Source organism: Anomaloglossus baeobatrachus, chromosome 2 (assembly GCF_048569485.1).
Source record: "Anomaloglossus baeobatrachus isolate aAnoBae1 chromosome 2, aAnoBae1.hap1, whole genome shotgun sequence".
NCBI classification, from domain to species: domain Eukaryota; kingdom Metazoa; phylum Chordata; class Amphibia; order Anura; family Aromobatidae; genus Anomaloglossus; species Anomaloglossus baeobatrachus.
The window spans coordinates 37,993,289-38,011,649 of NC_134354.1; the positions used below are offsets into that span (position 1 = coordinate 37,993,289).

The 18,361-nt window shown below is 53.0% G+C and overlaps 1 protein-coding gene across 2 annotated transcripts in view; it reads right to left on the minus strand.

Annotated features, from left to right (window-relative positions):
- The window catches only part of DOP1B (DOP1 leucine zipper like protein B), a 251,294-nt gene that overhangs the window by 32,638 nt on the left and 200,295 nt on the right, over positions 1–18,361 (minus strand). For both annotated transcript variants that reach the window (XM_075334991.1, XM_075334990.1), the window contains exons 28-32: positions 11,815–11,900; positions 11,535–11,644; positions 7,893–8,039; positions 2,717–2,778; positions 1,797–1,925 (exon numbers count right to left, since the gene is read on the minus strand). In XM_075334991.1, coding sequence (XP_075191106.1) covers positions 1,797–1,925; positions 2,717–2,778; positions 7,893–8,039; positions 11,535–11,644; positions 11,815–11,900 — 534 coding nt within the window. The remainder of the gene's footprint in view (positions 1–1,796; positions 1,926–2,716; positions 2,779–7,892; positions 8,040–11,534; positions 11,645–11,814; positions 11,901–18,361) is intronic.

The following is an 18,361-nucleotide window of genomic DNA, read 5'->3' on the forward strand; positions in this document are numbered from 1 at the left end:
CATGTAAGATGTGGGATGTGGGATGTGAGATGTGGGATGTGAGATGTGAGATGTGGGATGTGAGATGTGGGATGTGAGATGTGGGATGTGAGATGTGGGATGTGGGATGTGAGATGTGAGATGTGGGATGTGAGATGTGAGATGTGGGATGTGGGATGTGGGATGTGGGATGTGGGATGTGGGATGTGGGATGTGGGATGTGAGATGTGAGATGTGGGATGTGAGATGTGGGATGTGGGATGTGAGATGTGAGATGTGAGATGTGAGATGTGGGATGTGGGATGTGGGATGTGAGATGTGAGATGTGGGATGTGAGATGTGAGATGTGGGATGTGAGATGTGGGATGTGAGATGTGGGATGTGAGATGTGGGATGTGAGATGTGGGATGTGGGATGTGGGATGTGAGATGTGAGATGTGGGATGTGAGATGTGAGATGTGAGATGTGGGATGTGAGATGTGGGATGTGAGATGTGGGATGTGAGATGTGGGATGTGGGATGTGAGATGTGAGATGTGAGATGTGGGATGTGGGATGTGAGATGTGAGATGTGGGATGTGGGATGTGAGATGTGGGATGTGGGATGTGGGATGTGAGATGTGGGATGTGAGATGTGGGATGTGAGATGTGGGATGTGGGATGTGAGATGTGGGATGTGGGATGTGGGATGTGAGATGTGGGATGTGAGATGTGGGATGTGGGATGTGGGATGTGGGATGTGAGATGTGAGATGTGGGATGTGAGATGTGAGATGTGGGATGTGAGATGTGGGATGTGAGATGTGGGATGTGAGATGTGGGATGTGAGATGTGGATGTGAGATGTGAGATGTGAGATGTGGGATGTGAGATGTGGGATGTGAGATGTGGGATGTGGGATGTGGGATGTGGGATGTGGGATGTGGGATGTGAGATGTGGGATGTGAGATGTGGGATGTGAGATGTGGGATGTGGGATGTGGGATGTGAGATGTGGGATGTGGGATGTGGGATGTGAGATGTGGGATGTGGGATGTGGGATGTGAGATGTGGGATGTGGGATGTGGGATGTGGGATGTGAGATGTGGGATGTGAGATGTGGGATGTGGGATGTGAGATGTGGGATGTGAGATGTGGGATGTGAGATGTGAGATGTGGGATGTGAGATGTGAGATGTGGGATGTGAGATGTGGGATGTGGGATGTGGGATGTGAGATGTGGGATGTGAGATGTGGGATGTGAGATGTGGGATGTGAGATGTGGGATGTGAGATGTTGACGCCTTGTTCTTGCTCAGCAATGTGTTAAAGAAGTATTCAGTAGCTGGTTCAAACTGGTATTAGAAAGCCAGTAGCAGGCTGATGACGTACTATATGGACTTTGATGTTTATCTCTGACCAATCAGGAGCAATGTTGAACTGAATAACTGTGTGTATTTTATAATATACGGACCAGAAGACCATTGAGCTTCTCCTGGATAGAGACACATCTCTGTGTGGTTATTTTTCCTCATACATACATCTGCGCAGATCGATTTGAAATCCGTCCCTGTGACCCTGAAAAACTCCATTTGCAGTTTTCCCTAAATTCCCGACCTTGATAATAATAAATAATAACTATATACCATAGCAATGTCCCTTCTAGAGCCCATTCAGGAAAGGGACCCGCTCAAGTCCAGCTCTCTGCTCACATGACAATGCACACTTGTACAGGGTGAAGGGATGGGGACCTCTGGAGCGAAGGAGACCCTCTCCTGTATGATGGACCCCTCTATTACATCAGAATCCGGTATTTTTTATGGGATTTTTTTCTCTGTACTGACCTTGTATCAGGGGCAGGTAGAGATGATACTGATCCAGTTCTCCGCTGAACACGGCAAAGCCTTGGCGCTTCAGTAACATGGCCTTCTGCTCGCTGCTGGGGTAAAGCTTCAGGGAGCTGCTCGGCATGTCTGCGAAAGAAAGAACAGGAGATGTAAGAAATATATCTGTGTCTTACATACAAAGGGCTTGTCTGAGATCACTTAAAGGGGTTGTCCACACTTGAGTACCATTTTTGTTTTTTTTAATGCATATTTTTGGGGTTAAAAATATTTTTTCCCCATTGAGTTTGATTAAACATTTTGCACAGTTTTGCCTTTTCAGGCTCTTTGTTTCCTGGAATATTCAACTGTTATGTGTTCAGTGGTGATAAAACAAAAAGTTACCACTTCTTCCATCAGAATGAGCTCACTGACAGGTTATCAGTTGGCTCATTATGCACCAGCAATAGACAGTACAACACAGAGGTTATAGAAGGCTAACGGTGCAAAAGTTAAGCTTTTTGCCCCCAAATAGATGCATTTAGGTTATATAAAAAAAAATGTCAGCAAAGGTGGATACAACCTTTAAGGCAGGGCGACTCCATTTATTGGTAAAAAGTGGCGGCTACTTTAAATTACTTTTAATTCCAAGTCACTCTTCATTTTCAGGCTCAATGCAGCCCCCCACCGAAAATTAAGTAATAAACACATCCCAAAAAACCCCAAAACCTTTAAATTATACATTTTATTTTACTACCACTAGGTGGAGCTGTCTTACTATGGGAGATGTACAATTCTGTATACACTGAGCTCCCCCTAGTGGTGGCTACAGACACACTAAATATTAGAAGTTGGCCATGTCGTCTTTCCTGGACAGTCTGTATAATGAGGGAGGGGAGGATCCTGGAAACCTCTTGTCCTTATAATACAACTGGACTTACTCATCAGATCTTTAAACATGGTCTTTTCATGGGTTAATAGGTGGTCGATGATGGATTTCCAGCTATGTAAGAAAAAAAAAAATAAAAAAGTAAAGATATAATTATATAAAGCAGGTAATAAACAAACAATGGTGACATTAATTTAACACAAGAAGCCATAAAACGGGAGCAGATAACGTTCAAGAGAGAAACGTGTCTCCAGGGATGACCGGCCAAACACAATGGAGGAAGCCAGCCATAGAAACAATGGCGCACCATCGGGCTGCACTGATCCGGAGGGGACAGGATGGTATCACATGTAATTTCTCACCACAATCAGCTGATGTATCAGTCATCACAAGGACATTACTCACAAAACGTTAACGATATTTGGCTTTTGGCTAAAATTTCAGGATGATCCTATAATGCTCTCTGACCTTTTCCGGTGACCTTAATGTGACCTTCTCTAGCCTTTTGGATGCTCATGTTCTACTGTTCATTGTTTCAGGACTTTTTGCACAACTTGCTGTTCTCTAACAAGGAGCCTAATGGCAACATTTCACAACAGGTGTTTGATCCATGAATTGCTCAATAAATTTCGAGGCTCAATCAGAATTGGTATTTACAGTCATCCTCCATCACATTGTTCACATTTTGACATCATGGGACCAAGGCGACACCTAACAACTGATCAGCAGTACCGCACCATTGCGAACGGAACTGGCCACTGAGCCTTGAGAGTCACAGAGTGTCACCAGCATGTTGTACAGAGACACAGAGAGACTGGAAGCCACAGAAAGGCAGAGAAGTGGACGTACTCTACGCACATGCAACACTGATGACCACTTCATTGTGAACAATGCCCTGTGGAACTGGATGATGAATGCCACTCCACTCCAGGGACTTAAGTAAGGTGAGAGGCACCAAGTGTCACATCAGACCATTCAAAACCATTTACATCAGTATGGTCTGCGTGCTAGATGACCTGCAAGGTACCTGACCACACCCTCTGAGACAGGTGACATCTTCCTTCATACCTGACCCCACTACCAGGCACAGGTGACATTACCTACCTGACCCCACTACCAGGCACAGGTGACATCTACCTACCTGACCCCACTACCCGGCACAGGTGACATCTACCTACCTGCCCCCACTACCAGGCATAGGTGACATCTACCTACCTGACCCCACTACCAGGCACAGGTGACATCTACCTACCTGACCACACTACCAGGCACAGGTGCCATCTACCTACCTGACCCCACTATCAGGCACAGGTGCCATCTACCTACCTGACCCCACTACCAGGCACAGGTGCCATCTACCTACCTGACCCCACTACCAGGCACAGGTGACATCTACCTACCTGACCACACTACCAGGCACAGGTGCCATCTACCTACCTGACCCCACTACCAGGCACAGGTGACATCTACCTACCTACCACACTACCAGGCACAGGTAACATCTACCTACCTGACCCCACTACCAGGCACAGGTGCCATATACCTACCTGACCCCACTACCAGGCACAGGTGACATTACCTACCTGACCCCACTACCAGGCACAGGCACCATCTACCTACCTGACCCCACTACCAGTCACAGGCGTCATCTATGTACCTGACCACACTACCAAGTAAAAGCGCCATCTACCTACCTGAACCCACTACCAGGCACAGATGACATCTACCTACCTGACTCCACTACCAGGCACAGATGACATCTATCTACCTACCTGACCACACTACCAGGCACAGGCGTCATCTATGTTAGACGAGGGACCAGTGGCCTCAGTGCTGGTCACTGATGAAAGTCGTTTCACGTTGAGCAAAAATGATGACTGCCAACAATGTTGGAGACGTCAAGGAGAGCGGTATGCATCAGCCACTGTGGTCACCAGACGGGATTTTAGTGCTGGTGGTGTTACAGTGTGGGAGGGCCTACACTGTGTGAATGGTAGTGACAGCCCCTACTACTGGAATAACATTACTCCAGTCATTGTGCCTCTGTATGAACACCGGCCTAATTTCATCTTCATGGATGATTATGCTCCAGCTCATCGAAGTCGCATCATTAGGGAACAGCTGCTGGAGACTGGAGGACATCAAATGGAGCGGCCACCACTATTTCCAAACCTGAATCCCATAGAAGACCTATGGGATCAGCTGAGTCACTGTGTAGAGGCCGTAACTCTGTACCCCAGAACCTCAATGACCTGAGGGCCGCCCTACAAGAAGTGTGGGATGCCGGCCTCCGCAGACAGTAACTCCACTTGTGACCAGCAGTAGGCATCGTTGACAGCTATAATTGATGCTGAAGGCCACATAGCAAGTTATTGAGACATGGCATTTTTTTTGTGTGGGGGGGAGGGAAATATACCCACTACTGTCGTTGGTTTTTGTTTTAATAAACTGTTTGTGATGAGGAAATCACCATTATTATTATTATTTATTTATAGAGCACCATTAATTCCACGGTGCTCTACATGAGAAGGGGTTACATACAGAATATATATACAAGTTACAGTAGACAAACTAGTACAGAGGGAAGAGGGCCCTACCCTTGCGGGCTTACATTCTATAGGATTTTGGGGAGGAGACAGTAGGTGGGGTGTAGATGGGTCGGGCGGCAGCTCCGCTCGGGGGTCGGGCGGCAGCTCCGCTCGGGGGTCGGGCGGCAGCTCCGCTCGGGGGTCGGGCGGCAGCTCCGCTCGGGGGTCGGGCGGCAGCTCCGCTCGGGGGTCGGGCGGCAGCTCCGCTCGGGGGTCGGGCGGCAGCTCCGCTCGGGGGGTCGGGCGGCAGCTCCGCTCGGGGGTCGGGCGGCAGCTCCGCTCGGGGGTCGGGCGGCAGCTCCGCTCGGGGGTCGGGCGGCAGCTCCGCTCGGGGGTCGGGCGGCAGCTCCGCTCGGGGGTCGGGCGGCAGCTCCGCTCGGGGGTCGGGCGGCAGCTCCGCTCGGGGGTCGGGCGGCAGCTCCGCTCGGGGGTCGGGCGGCAGCTCCGCTCGGGGGTCGGGCGGCAGCTCCGCTCGGGGGTCGGGCGGCAGCTCCGCTCGGGGGTCGGGCGGCAGCTCCGCTCGGGGGTCGGGCGGCAGCTCCGCTCGGGGGTCGGGCGGCAGCTCCGCTCGGGGGTCGGGCGGCCGCTCCGCTCGGGGGTCGGGCGGCCGCTCCGCTCGGGGGTCGGGCGGCCGCTCCGCTCGGGGGTCGGGCGGCCGCTCCGCTCGGGGGTCGGGCGGCCGCTCCGCTCGGGGGTCGGGCGGCCGCTCCGCTCGGGGGTCGGGCGGCAGCTCCGCTCGGGGGTCGGGCGGCAGCTCCGCTCGGGGGTCGGGCGGCAGCTCCGCTCGGGGGTCGGGCGGCAGCTCCGCTCGGGGGTCGGGCGGCAGCTCCGCTCGGGGGTCGGGCGGCAGCTCCGCTCGGGGGTCGGGCGGCAGCTCCGCTCGGGGGTCACCATTGCTGCTTCTACTTAAAAGCCCGACTATCATGATAAAATATCGCTGTGTGAACTTTTTAAGTTTCCCATAAATTTCACAGGAAAGCCAAATATCCCTACTTTTTGTGAGAATTGTATAAGCGAATCATTTCAGCAAAATACAACAACTTGCAGAAGTGAAGACTCCCCTGGTTTGGCTGCCATAAAGGAAAGAGCTTGGTGCTGGACGTCGGATTAAGGCAGCACACATCTGTGACTTTAAACAGGTTACTGCATTTCACATACGCTTCCTCAGGGGGTTTAAAGAGCCTTGTCACATGATTTAGGACTTAAAGCCAAACCAGGATCTTCTCAAAAATAAGCACACAGCCTTTTTGGGATTCTTGCCCCTTGTCAATGAAAATTAGGAGATAACTGTCTGCAAATGGAAGTCTTTTCCTTTGGGAGAAAATTCTGATTTGACTTTATATCCCAAGTCACGTGACAAGGCTCCTTAAACCCCCTGAGGAAGCGAATGCGAAACACATTAACCTGGTTTATATAGATTCTGCTGCTTTCTGTATTTCCATATCTCTGGTTATATTTATATATCCCAGGACCTGTGATTGATTGGTGTCTTTTATTTCTAACATTTTAATATAATATACTGTAATGTATGTACAGACAAAAATAAACTATTCTGTTGCTCCCCTTGAGATATGTGTCCAGGGCCTGTGTTTATCGTGGTTAGATACCTTTCTTCATTCACATCACCGTTAATATGTCTATTTTTATTATGTTTTTAAGTAATACAAATCATGACATTTATCTGATAAATGAGATTTGATTTGTTAGTATACGTTTTTGGTTTGTCTTGTTGGGGGGGGGGGGGTGTTACCCAGTAATAAAAGTAATAACCTTTGTCTGGTACCATGGGATCAATGTGACCCCACGCAGATTGGTACAACTAGTGATTTTTTTTTCATGGTACCAGACAAGGGTTAAAAGATCACCACTGAGTCCTAGATCTGAATTTACAATGGAAGTTCATTGTGAGCGAGCATTCTTAAAAAATGCTCATTTTGTGCTCATCTTTCCTTGTATACGGGCTTACGATCTCCTGATGAAAGTGCGAAATTCTCGTTCATTGGTGAAATAAGCATTTGTGGCGCTAAATATCATGGTTCTCTGTGGTGCATCGTCCTGCGGATAAACTATGGCAGCCTCAGTGTGCTGATTTATTACAGATCGCTCAGTGCGCATCGTTTACTGCAGTCTGTGTAATCGGGGTATTGCATGATCGCCGATCGGTGAAGGTTTACCGGTCAGCTGCCATTTGGTCCTTCTAAGGAGACCTCAGGGTAGCTGCCTTTCATAGGTGACACTAGTGCCCCTGTTCTTTAGAGATACCTTCTTAAACCCCATCAGTGACGTGATTTAATAAAAGAAGTTTCCATGCCAAGTCCACCCAAGAACAGTGATGGGCGAGTAGAGGCGCGCAGTATGGCTCCATTTGTGGCTAATCTGCATGCAATCTTGTGGCAGTCAGAAATGTAAATCTGCAGGTTGCGTCCTGGATTTCTGCTGCAGGTCGCAGGAGATACACGACCAAGATGTTTCCGATGTCTATTTATATTGACAATGCAATGACGGCAAACTGGAAATGGTGGAGAACAAAAACAAAGAGCACAACCGAAAGCACCAAAACGAGTCCTCAACTTTCCAGTGTTGTTCTGACACTTACAGAATATTGATATATAACGCTGAATAATGATAATGTTTCCTTACTGAACGCAAGACGTATCCATCTGGAAAAAGCCGGGATCCATGTACAGGTCCAAAACCTCCTTCTTCCACGCTCGCTTGGTGTAGGCGTACCCGCTGAGGCTGCTGAGGAGCTGGGCACCGGCACGGAAACTGGGGGCATTGTATGTGCTGCAAATGGAGAGAATATGTTCCCGTTATTATACATGGACCTCACCGGACTATTAAATCGTTAGTTTATCCTTCATTAGAAACAACTTATTTCCTTTTCCTATCTGTGAAATACGGCTAGAAGATCTATCAAGTTCTAATATCCGGATGCCTCGCACGCGGTCACATCACCGTCCTTGTGGTGTATATTTTGTGACCGTGTGACGTTGGATTCTCAGAACATGCGGTTATCTGTGCTCCATGGATTATGAAGGTCACAGATCACTTCTCCTCTCCACTGGTGCCTTTCCCCTTTTTTTTCTGGAAAGATTGTGTCTCACATGCCGGGCAGCCGCAGTGTTCAGTCATTAGGGGAAGAGCAGGGAACAATTACAGCACTGCCGCACCCCATGTAATATAGAGGGGCATGAAGGCAGCAATAGATAGAAGAAGTGTAAAACTATACAATTTGTTTACATTTTAAAGAAGCCCTGGTGACTATAAACAAAAGTGCAGCACAAAGCTGAGCCACATAATGAAAGAAAGTATAATTAATTATGTATATTCACATAATTCCTGAGGCATCACTGTGATCATTTGGACATACAAATATATATACTGTATTTACGGATTATAAGACGCACCTTTCCTCCCAAACATTTGGGAGGAATATGAGGGGTGTGTCTTATAATCCGAATGTAGCTTATCGGGATGTGGAGAATGGGCGCTGTGCTGGCTGCGGGCGCTGTGCTAGCTGCGGGGGCGGTGCTGGCCGCAGGGGGGCTGTGCTGGCTGCAGGGGGGCTGTGCTGGCTGCAGGGGGGCTGTGCTGGCTGCAGGGGGGCTGTGCTGGCTGCAGGGGGGAGGTGCTGGCTGCAGGGGGGAGGTGCTGGCTGCAGGGGGGAGGTGCTGGCTGCACGGGGGCGGTGCTAGCTGCGGGCGCTGTGCTGGCTGCAGGGGGGCTGTGCTGGATGCAGGGGGGCTGTGCTGGCTGCAGGGGGGCGGTGCTGGCTGCAGGGGGGCGGTGCTGGCTGCAGGGGGGCGGTTCTGGCTGCAGGGGGGCGGTGCTGGCTGCAGGGGGGCAGTGCTGGCTGCAGGGGGGCGGTGCTGGCTGCAGGGGGGCGGTGCTGGCTGCAGGGGGGCGGTGCTGGCTGCAGGGGGGCGGTGCTGGCTGCAGGGGGGCTGTGCTGGATGCAGGGGGGCTGTGCTGGATGCAGGGGGGCTGTGCTGGATGCAGGGGGGCTGTGCTGGATGCAGGGGGGCTGTGCTGGATGCAGGGGGCTGTGCTGGATGCAGGGGGCTGTGCTGGATGCAGGGGGCTGTGCTGGATGCAGGGGGCTGTGCTGGATGCAGGGGGCTGTGCTAGCTGCGGGCGCTGTGCTGGCTGCAGGGGGGCTGTGCTGGATGCAGGGGGGCTGTGCTGGATGCAGGGGGGCTGTGCTGGATGCAGGGGGGCTGTGCTGGATGCAGGGGGCTGTGCTGGATGCAGGGGGCTGTGCTGGATGCAGGGGGCTGTGCTGGATGCAGGGGGCTGTGCTAGCTGCGGGCGCTGTGCTGGCTGCAGGGGGGCTGTGCTGGCTGCAGGGGGGCTGTGCTGGATGCAGGGGGGCGGTGCTAGCTGCGGGGGTTCTGTGCTAGCTGCGGGGGTTCTGTGCTAGCTGCGGGGGTTCTGTGCTAGCTGCGGGGGTTCTGTGCTAGCTGCGGGGGTTCTGTGCTAGCTGCGGGGGTTCTGTGCTAGCTGCGGGGGTTCTGTGCTAGCTGCGGGGGTTCTGTGCTAGCTGCGGGGGTTCTGTGCTAGCTGCGGGGGTTCTGTGCTAGCTGCGGGGGTTCTGTGCTAGCTGCGGGGGTTCTGTGCTAGCTGCGGGGGTTCTGTGCTAGCTGCGGGGGTTCTGTGCTAGCTGCGGGGGGCTGTGCTAGCTGCGGGGGGCTGTGCTAGCTGCGGGGGGCTGTGCTAGCTGCGGGGGGCTGTGCTAGCTGCGGGGGGCTGTGCTGGATGCGGGGGGCTGTGCTGGATGCAGGGCGGCTGTGCTGGATGCAGGGCGGCTGTGCTGGATGCAGGGCGGCTGTGCTGGATGCGGGGGGCTGTGCTAGCTGCAGGGGGGCTGTGCTGGATGCAGGGGGGCTGTGCTAGCTGCAGGGGGGCTGTGCTGGATGCAGGGGGGCTGTGCTGGATGCAGGGGGGCTGTGCTGGATGCAGGGGGGCTGTGCTGGATGCAGGGGGGCTGTGCTGGATGCAGGGGGGCTGTGCTGGATGCAGGGGGGCTGTGCTGGATGCAGGGGGGCTGTGCTGGATGCAGGGGGGCTGTGCTGGATGCAGGGGGGGCTGTGCTGGATGCAGGGGGGGCTGTGCTGGATGCAGGGGGGGCTGTGCTGGATGCAGGGTGGGCTGTGCTAGCTGCGGGGGGCTGTGCTAGCTGCGGGGGGCTGTGCTAGCTGCGGGGGGCTGTGCTAGCTGCGGGGGGCTGTGCTAGCTGCGGGGGGCTGTGCTAGCTGCGGGGGGCTGTGCTAGCTGCAGGAGGGGCTGTGCTGGCTGCAGGGGGGGCTGTGCTGGCTGCAGGGGGGGCTGTGCTGGCTGCAGGGGGGGCTGTGCTGGCTGCAGGGGGGGCTGTGCTGGCTGCAGGGGGGGGCTGTGCTGGCTGCAGGGGGGGCTGTGCTGGCTGCAGGGGGGGCTGTGCTGGCTGCAGGAGGGGCTGTGCTGGCTGCAGGGGGGGGCTGTGCTGGCTGCAGGGGGGGGGGGGCTGTGCTGGCTGCAGGGGGGGGCTGTGCTGGCTGCAGGGGGGGGGCTGTGCTGGCTGCAGGGGGGGGCTGTGCTGGCTGCAAGGGGGGGCTGTGCTGGATGCAGGGGGGCTGTGCTGGATGCAGGGGGGTTGTGCTGGATGCAGGGGGGCTGTGCTGGCTGTGTGGAGTAGGCGGGTGTTCCAGATACTCTGTCAGCGATGCAGGCTTCAAATAATGGTGCCCGGAGTGGGCGTGTGCGCAGATGGACCTCTCGGCTCAATATCTCATCTAAGCATGCACTGCCTCCGGCCCACTGATCACCCAGCAGCAGACTTAAGGAAAAATGGTGCCCGGATGTGGGATCTCGGCTTGTCATTGATCCAATAGCTCAATCTGCACATGCGCCGACTCCGGGCGCCATTTCTTTGAAGCCCGCACTGCCGACAGAGCATCTGGGACACCCGCCGCACCCCATGCAGCATTGCCCTACTCCAACACTGCCCTTGCCTCCTGTGACCTTGCTTTACCACCGCTGATGTACCCACCCTCCGGTAAGACACCATCGGATTTTAAGACAAACCCCCTTTTTTTCTCAAAAAATCAGGGTGCGGCTTATAAACCAAAAAAATACGGTATATATGTTTTCTAAACAGCCATTGGAACCCAAACAGATAGTTCACCAGTAAAGAAGATGGATGAATATTGTTGGAAAATATTTCACATTTTTTTTCTTTTTCCAGTTTTTAAGGTTTGCATTCTACCTCATACTGTAGCCTATGGCTTATAAAGGTGTACTTACTTGTGGTTTCGCAGATAGGGAAAGACAAAGTACAGGAGCCGGGATATTAAGGGCACAGCTTTCTCCTTCTCATCACTCCTGTAAACCATATCCAGAAGGGTGGCCAGAACCTTGAGCAAAAAGCACAAAACATCAGCTTATCCATATTAGTTCCACAGGGACTACCCCCAGGCCCAACAATCCTTCATGTTGTGATACTGTCTCATGTAGGATGGGTGTGCAATGTCACCACGGTCATATATCAGGGGATACAAGGACCATAAAATACATTGGCACTCACCTCTGCAAGCAATGACAGTGCATGGACACTATAGACCGATGGAGCGGACGCGGAGACCATGGATGACTGAGCGGCAGCGTTATCATCTGTACAAAGAACACGAAGAATTCAGTCAGTGGCGCCATATCAGGGTCTTCTGCCTGCTGCTCTGTGCTATAGTGACTGTATCTGTAGCGGAACACTCCCTATGATCAGTAGGGAGCACTGAAAAGAAGGGAATTTTGTTACTTACCGTAAATTCCTTTTCTTCTAGCTCCAATTGGGAGACCCAGACGATTGGGTGTATAGCTACTGCCTCCGGAGGCCACACAAAGCATTACACTAAAAAGTGTAAGGCCCCTCCCCTTCTGGCTATACACCCCCCGTGGGAACACGGGATGCTCAGTTTTAGTGCCAAAGCAAGAAGGAGGAAAGCCAATAACTGGTTTAAACAAATTCAATCCGAAGAACATCGGAGAACTGAAAACCGTTCAACATGAACAACATGTGTACCCGAACAACCAAAAATCCCTAAGCAAACAGGGCGGGTGCTGGGTCTCCCAATTGGAGCTAGAAGAAAAGGAATTTACGGTAAGTAACAAAATTCCCTTCTTCTTCGGCGCTCCATTGGGAGACCCAGACGATTGGGACGTCCAAAAGCAGTCCCTGGGTGGGTAAATTAATACCTCAAGTTTGGACTGTAAAACAGTCCTTCCCTACATGGAGGCAACCGCCGCCTGTAGGAGTCTTCTACTTAGGCTGGCATCCGCCTAAGCGTAGGAATGCACCTGCTAATGCATGGTGAAGGTGTGCAGACTCGACCAGGTAGCCGCCTGGCACACCGGTTGAGCCGTAGCCTGGTGCCGTAATGCCCAGGATGTACCCACGGCTCTGGTAGAATGGGCCTTCAGCCCTGATGGAACCGGAAGCCCAGCAGAACGGTCGGCTTCAAGAAATGGTTCCTTGATCCATCTGAAAGGGGGATACCACCTTAGGGAGAAACCCCGGAATCAGGCGCAGCACTCCCTTGCCTTGGTGAACACCAGGAAGGGAGCCTTGGATGACAGCGCTGCTTAGCTCAGACATTCTCCGCAGAGACGTGACCGCTACCAGAAAGGCCACTCTCTGTGAAAGTCGAGAAGTGAAAACATCCCTCAGAGGCTCGAAGGGCGGCTTCTAGAGAGCAAGTAGTACCCTGTTCAGATCCCATGGGTCTAACGGCCACAGTACGGAGGGACAATGTGACAAACCTCCTGCAGGAACGTGCGTACCTGAGGAAGTTGTGCTAGGCGCTTCTGAAAGAATACAGACAGCGCTGAGATTTGCCCTTTAAGGGAGCCGAGCGACAACCCTTGTTTTCCAACCAGATTGCAGGAAGGAAAGAAAAGTAGGCAATGCAAATGGCCAGGGAGACACTCCCTGAGCAGAGCCCTAAGATAAGAATATCTTCCACGTCCTGTGGTAGACCTTGGCAGACGTCGGCTTCGTCGCCCGTCCCATGGGCGTAATGACGTCTTGAGATAATTCTGAAGACGCTAGGAGCCAGGACTCAAGTCCACCCAGTCAGGTTCAGGGCCGTAGCATTGAGATGGAAAAAAGCGGCCCTTGGGACAGAAAGTTTGGCCGGTCTGATAGTGCCCACGGCCGGCCGATCGTGAGATGCCACGGCTCCGGGAACTACGACCACCTCTGCCAGTCTGGGGCGACGAGGATGGTGCGGCGGCAATCGGAGCTGTCTTGCGTAGCACTCTGGGCAACATTGCCAGAGGGGGAAACACCTAGGGTAGCTGGAACTGCGACCAATCCTGAACTAAGGCGCCTGCCGCCAGAGCTCGTTGATCGTAAGACCACGCTGTTGTGCCGAGACGCCATTAGGTCGACGTCCGGTCTCCCCCGGTGGCCACAGAGTTTCTGCAACACGTCCGGGTGCAGAGACCATTCCCCTGCGTCCATACCCTGGCGACTGAGGAAGTCTGCTTCCCAGTTTTCTACGCCCGGGATGTGAACTGCGGATCTGGTGGATGCTCTGTCTTCCACCCACATCAGGATCCGCCGGACTTCCTGGGAGGCTTGCCGACTGCGTTTTCCACCTTGGTGGTTGATGTATGCCACCGCCGTGGGTTTGTCCGACTGAACTCGGATCTGTTTGCATTCCAGCCACTGCTGGAAGGCTTGCAGGGCAAGATACACTGCTTAGATTTCCAGAGTCCTGCGGTGGAGAAAGACTGTTCCCCACCCTGACAGACTCGCGTCTGTCGTGACCACCGCCCAGGATGGGGGTAGGAAGGACCTTCCTTTTGACAATGAGGCGGAAGAAGCCACCACTGAAGAGAGTCCTTGACCGTCTGAGAAAGGGTGACGTTCTTGTCTAGGGACGTCGACTTCCCATCCCCTTGGCGGAGAATGTCCCATTGAATTGGACGCAGATGAAACTGCGCGAAAGGGACTGCCTCCATTGCTGCCACTATCTTGCTAAGAAGGGCATGAGGCGTCTTAAGGGATGTGACTGGCCTTGAAGGAGAGACTGCACCCCTGTCTGTAGTGAACGCTGTTTGTCCAGCGGAAGCTTCACTATCGCTGAGAGAGTATGAAACTCTATGCCAAGATATGTCAGTGATTGGGTCGGTCAGATTTAACTTTGAAAAGTTGATGATCCACCCGAAACTCTGGAGCGTCTCCAGCGCCATGTTCAGGCCGCTTTAGCATGCCCCTTGAGAGGGTGCCCTGACAAGTAGATCGTCCAAGTAAGGGATCACAGAGTGACCCTGAGAGTGCAGGCCTGCTACCACTGCTGCCATGACCTTGGCGAATACCCGTGGGGCTGTCGCCAGATCTAAGGGCAGGACAACGAATTGAAGATGCTCGTCTTCTTGAATCGTAGCAACGCTGGTGCTCTGGAGCAATCGGCACAAGGAGATAAGCATCGTGATTGCCTGAAGTGGAACAGGGATTACCACTCCTTCTGCTCGCAGAAGAGCAGCGGCTCGGTCGTTTGAAGAAATCGAGCCAGAGGACGAGAACAAAACTCTATCCTGTACACTGTACACGTGAGACAAATGTCTCTCACCCACCGGTCTTTGACCTGTGGCAGCTAAATGCCACCAAGCGGGAGAATCTGCCCTTGACCGCGGATGCGGAGATAAAGAGAGGCTGAAAGTCATAAGGAAACCGCCTTGGACGCGGTTCCTCCGGCTGCCGTTTTTGGGCGTGAGTGAGCCCGCCAGGAATCTGAGCCCCTCTGAGTCTTTTGAGTCATTTTGGACTAGGAAATTGGGACCTGCCCGAGCCTGGAAAGGACCGAAACCTCGACTGTTTGATCTGGGCTGGAGTAAGGACGAATCCTTACCCTTGGACTGTTCGATTTTATGCAATCGGTCACCCAACAGTCTGTTACCAGATAATGGCAAATTGGTTAAGCCCTTTTTTGGAAACCGATTCTGCCTTCCATTTCCTTAACTCCAAGGCTCTGCGCAAAACCACGGAGTTGGCTTACGCCCCCGGTGTACGGCTCGTAGAGGCCAGGACAGCATGAATAGCGTAAGTGGTAATGCAGACTATGCGAGATTAAGAACGCCACCTGCAGCACAGATGTACGTGTGACAGTGTCCATCTGCGCAAGACCAGCTGAAATAGCTTGGAGTGCCCATACGGCTGCGAATGCTGGAGCAAACGACGCGCCGATAGCTTCATAGATGGATTTCAACCCGAGCTCCATCTGTGTCAGTGTCATCTTTAAGGGAAGCCCCATCGTCCACTGCAACTATGGATCTAGTCGCAAGCCTGGAGATTGGAGGATCCACCTTTGGACACTGGGTCCAGCTCTTGACCACGTCAGGTGGAAAGGGATAACGTGTATCCTTAATACATTTGGAGAAACGCTTATCTGGATAAGCGTGGTGTTTCTGAACTGCTTCTCTGAAGTCAGAGTGGCCAGAAAAGTACTCAATTTACGCTTGAGATACTGAAAACGGAAATTTCTCCTGCTGTGAAGCTGACTCCTCTACTGGAGGAGCTGAGGGAGAAATATCCAACATTCCATTGATGGACGCTATAAGATCATTCACTATGGCGTCACCATCCGGAGAGTCCGGATTGAGAGCGGTCTCAGGATCAGAGTCCTGAACAGCCACTTCTGCCTCATCATACGGAGAGTCCCCTGCTGGAACCCTGACCAGTGATGAAGCCGAGTGCCGCTCCCAGTGAGCTCGCTTAGGCTGTCTGGGACTGTCGCCCGTGTCAGAGCCTTCACCCTGGGATGCATGGGACCCCCCCGGAGCAATGATTTGTTCCAAATGAGGGTGGCTAGGGAGCATTGAATCAACCTTGCCCATGGTCTGTCTGGACTGCAAAGTCTCTAAGATGTTAGCCATAGTCACAGACAATCTGTCAGCCGAAACTGCAACTCCGTCCCTGTCCCTGGACAGGGTTCACAGGTGGTTCCTTTGGCCACCTCTAGCAGAGACCCCGGCTGAGCAAATGCCACAGGGGCGCATTGCACACAATGGGGATCAGTGGAACCTGCCGGTGGAACAGTATCACATGCAGTACAAGCAGCATAGAAAGCCTGTGCCTTGGCACTCTTGCTTTTTTGCTGCCTCTTGCTTTTTTTGCCAAGAAAAGCGACCGTACAGTGCCGTGTATAGCATACAAGCACAAAGTAGAAATGAACACTTTAGCACATGCAATACAAGCAGCATATAAAGCCTGTGCCTTGGCACCCTTGCTTTTGCTGCTGTCGTCTAGCCATCTAGGATAGTATATAGGGAGGAATAGCGACCGTACAGTGCCATGTATAGCATACAGGCATAAAGTACAACTGAACACTTCAGCACATGCAATACAAGCAGCATAGAAAGCCTGTGCCTTAGCACCCTTGCTTTTTTGCTGCTGTAGTCTAGCCATCTAGGAGAGTATATAGCCAAGAATAGCGAGCGTACAGTGCCATGTATAGCATACAGGCATAAAGTACAACTGAACACTTCAGCACATGCAATACAAGCAGCATAGAAAGCCTGTGCCTTAGCACCCTTGCTTTTTGCTGCTGTTGTCTCGCCATCTAGGAGAGTATATAGCCAAGAATAGCGACCGTACAGTGCAGTGTACAAGCATATAGTACAAATGAACACTTCGGCATTAGTGGGGTCAGCACTGCTTACCGCCCGCACAAAGCGGGTGTGAGGTCGCCAGAATCCTGTGACTGGTTGCCCAGAGCTTGTCTCCGTTCTCCAGCCCAGACTGCAAACTGTAATGGCTGCCGGCGTCCTGTGCAGAGGGGCGGGCCGTGGGCGTGCCCCAGACAAGAGCGGGAAAGCTGGCGTCCCCTGTGTTCAGTGAGGGGGCTGGAGAATGCAAAGCAGACTCCAGCTCTCGGCGCTGACTTTCTGTACAGCGTCCCGCCCCTCCCCTGACTGGCAGGGCTGGGGGCGGGAACGAAACGAAAACTAGGCCACAAAGCCGGGGACTCGAGTAATAAGCGCGGCCGTCCCATGTGCACGGCCAGCGCGGAAGTCCCCGGCGCACCACAAGTCCCAGCCGCGCCACAGTGTAAAAACACCCAGCCGCGGCCGGCGCGACCGTTTCTATCACATAAATTCACTCAGCAAGCTGCAGTGAATAATAGCACAAGCGCTCTGCGCTGTTGTCCCCGGCGCACTAACACTCCCAGCAATGCTGGTGCGTGTGTGCGCGATGTGTATGGGGACACAGAGTACCTTGATGTAGCAGGGCCCTGTCCCTGACGATACTCAGCTCCATATCCAGCAGGTTCTCTGGGTCTGTGGATGGAGCCTGGTCTCAGTGCCTGGAGACCTGTAAGATCCCACTTCACCCAGAGCCCTGAGGGGGATGGGGAAGGAAAACAGCATGTGGGCTCCAGCCTCCGTACCCGCAATGGGTACCTCAACCTTAACAAACCACAAGTGGGGTAAGAAGGGAGCATGCTGGGAACCCTATATGGGCCCTCTTTTCTTCCATCCGATATAGTCAGCAGCTACTGCTGACTAAACAGTGGAGCTATGCGTGGATGTCTGACCTCCTTCGCACAAAGCTTGAAAACTGAGCATCCCGTGTTCCCACGGGGGGTGTATAGCCAGAAGGGGAGGGGCCTTACACTTTTTAGTGTAATGCTTTGTGTGGCCTCCGGAGGCAGTAGCTATACACCCAATCGTCTGGGTCTCCCAATGGAGCGCCGAAGAAATGATTAATCACTGAGCTGCAAGGGTGGTGGCCATTGTCAGAGAGCAAATGATCATTTAAAGGGTGTTCTGGCTCCGGCCTCACTGCCGCATCAGGAGGCCAGCGAGGCCGGTGACGACACTTTCACAGATATCTTCAAGTATTGTGCTACTCATCCTATTCCAATTATTGCGACAATTGAGTGATACCTGTCCTTCAAGCACAAAAGTCAGGAGACATCCACAGCCGAGATTCCACCGGCTCCGCTCACCTCCTGATGCGGAAATGATCAGAGCCAGATTACCAAGTAAACAAATTCGGAACTACTCTCACTTGTGCTTTCGGATCAGAAAAGGGATTGGGCTCCTGATGTCTTCGGAATCAAGGTGCGCAC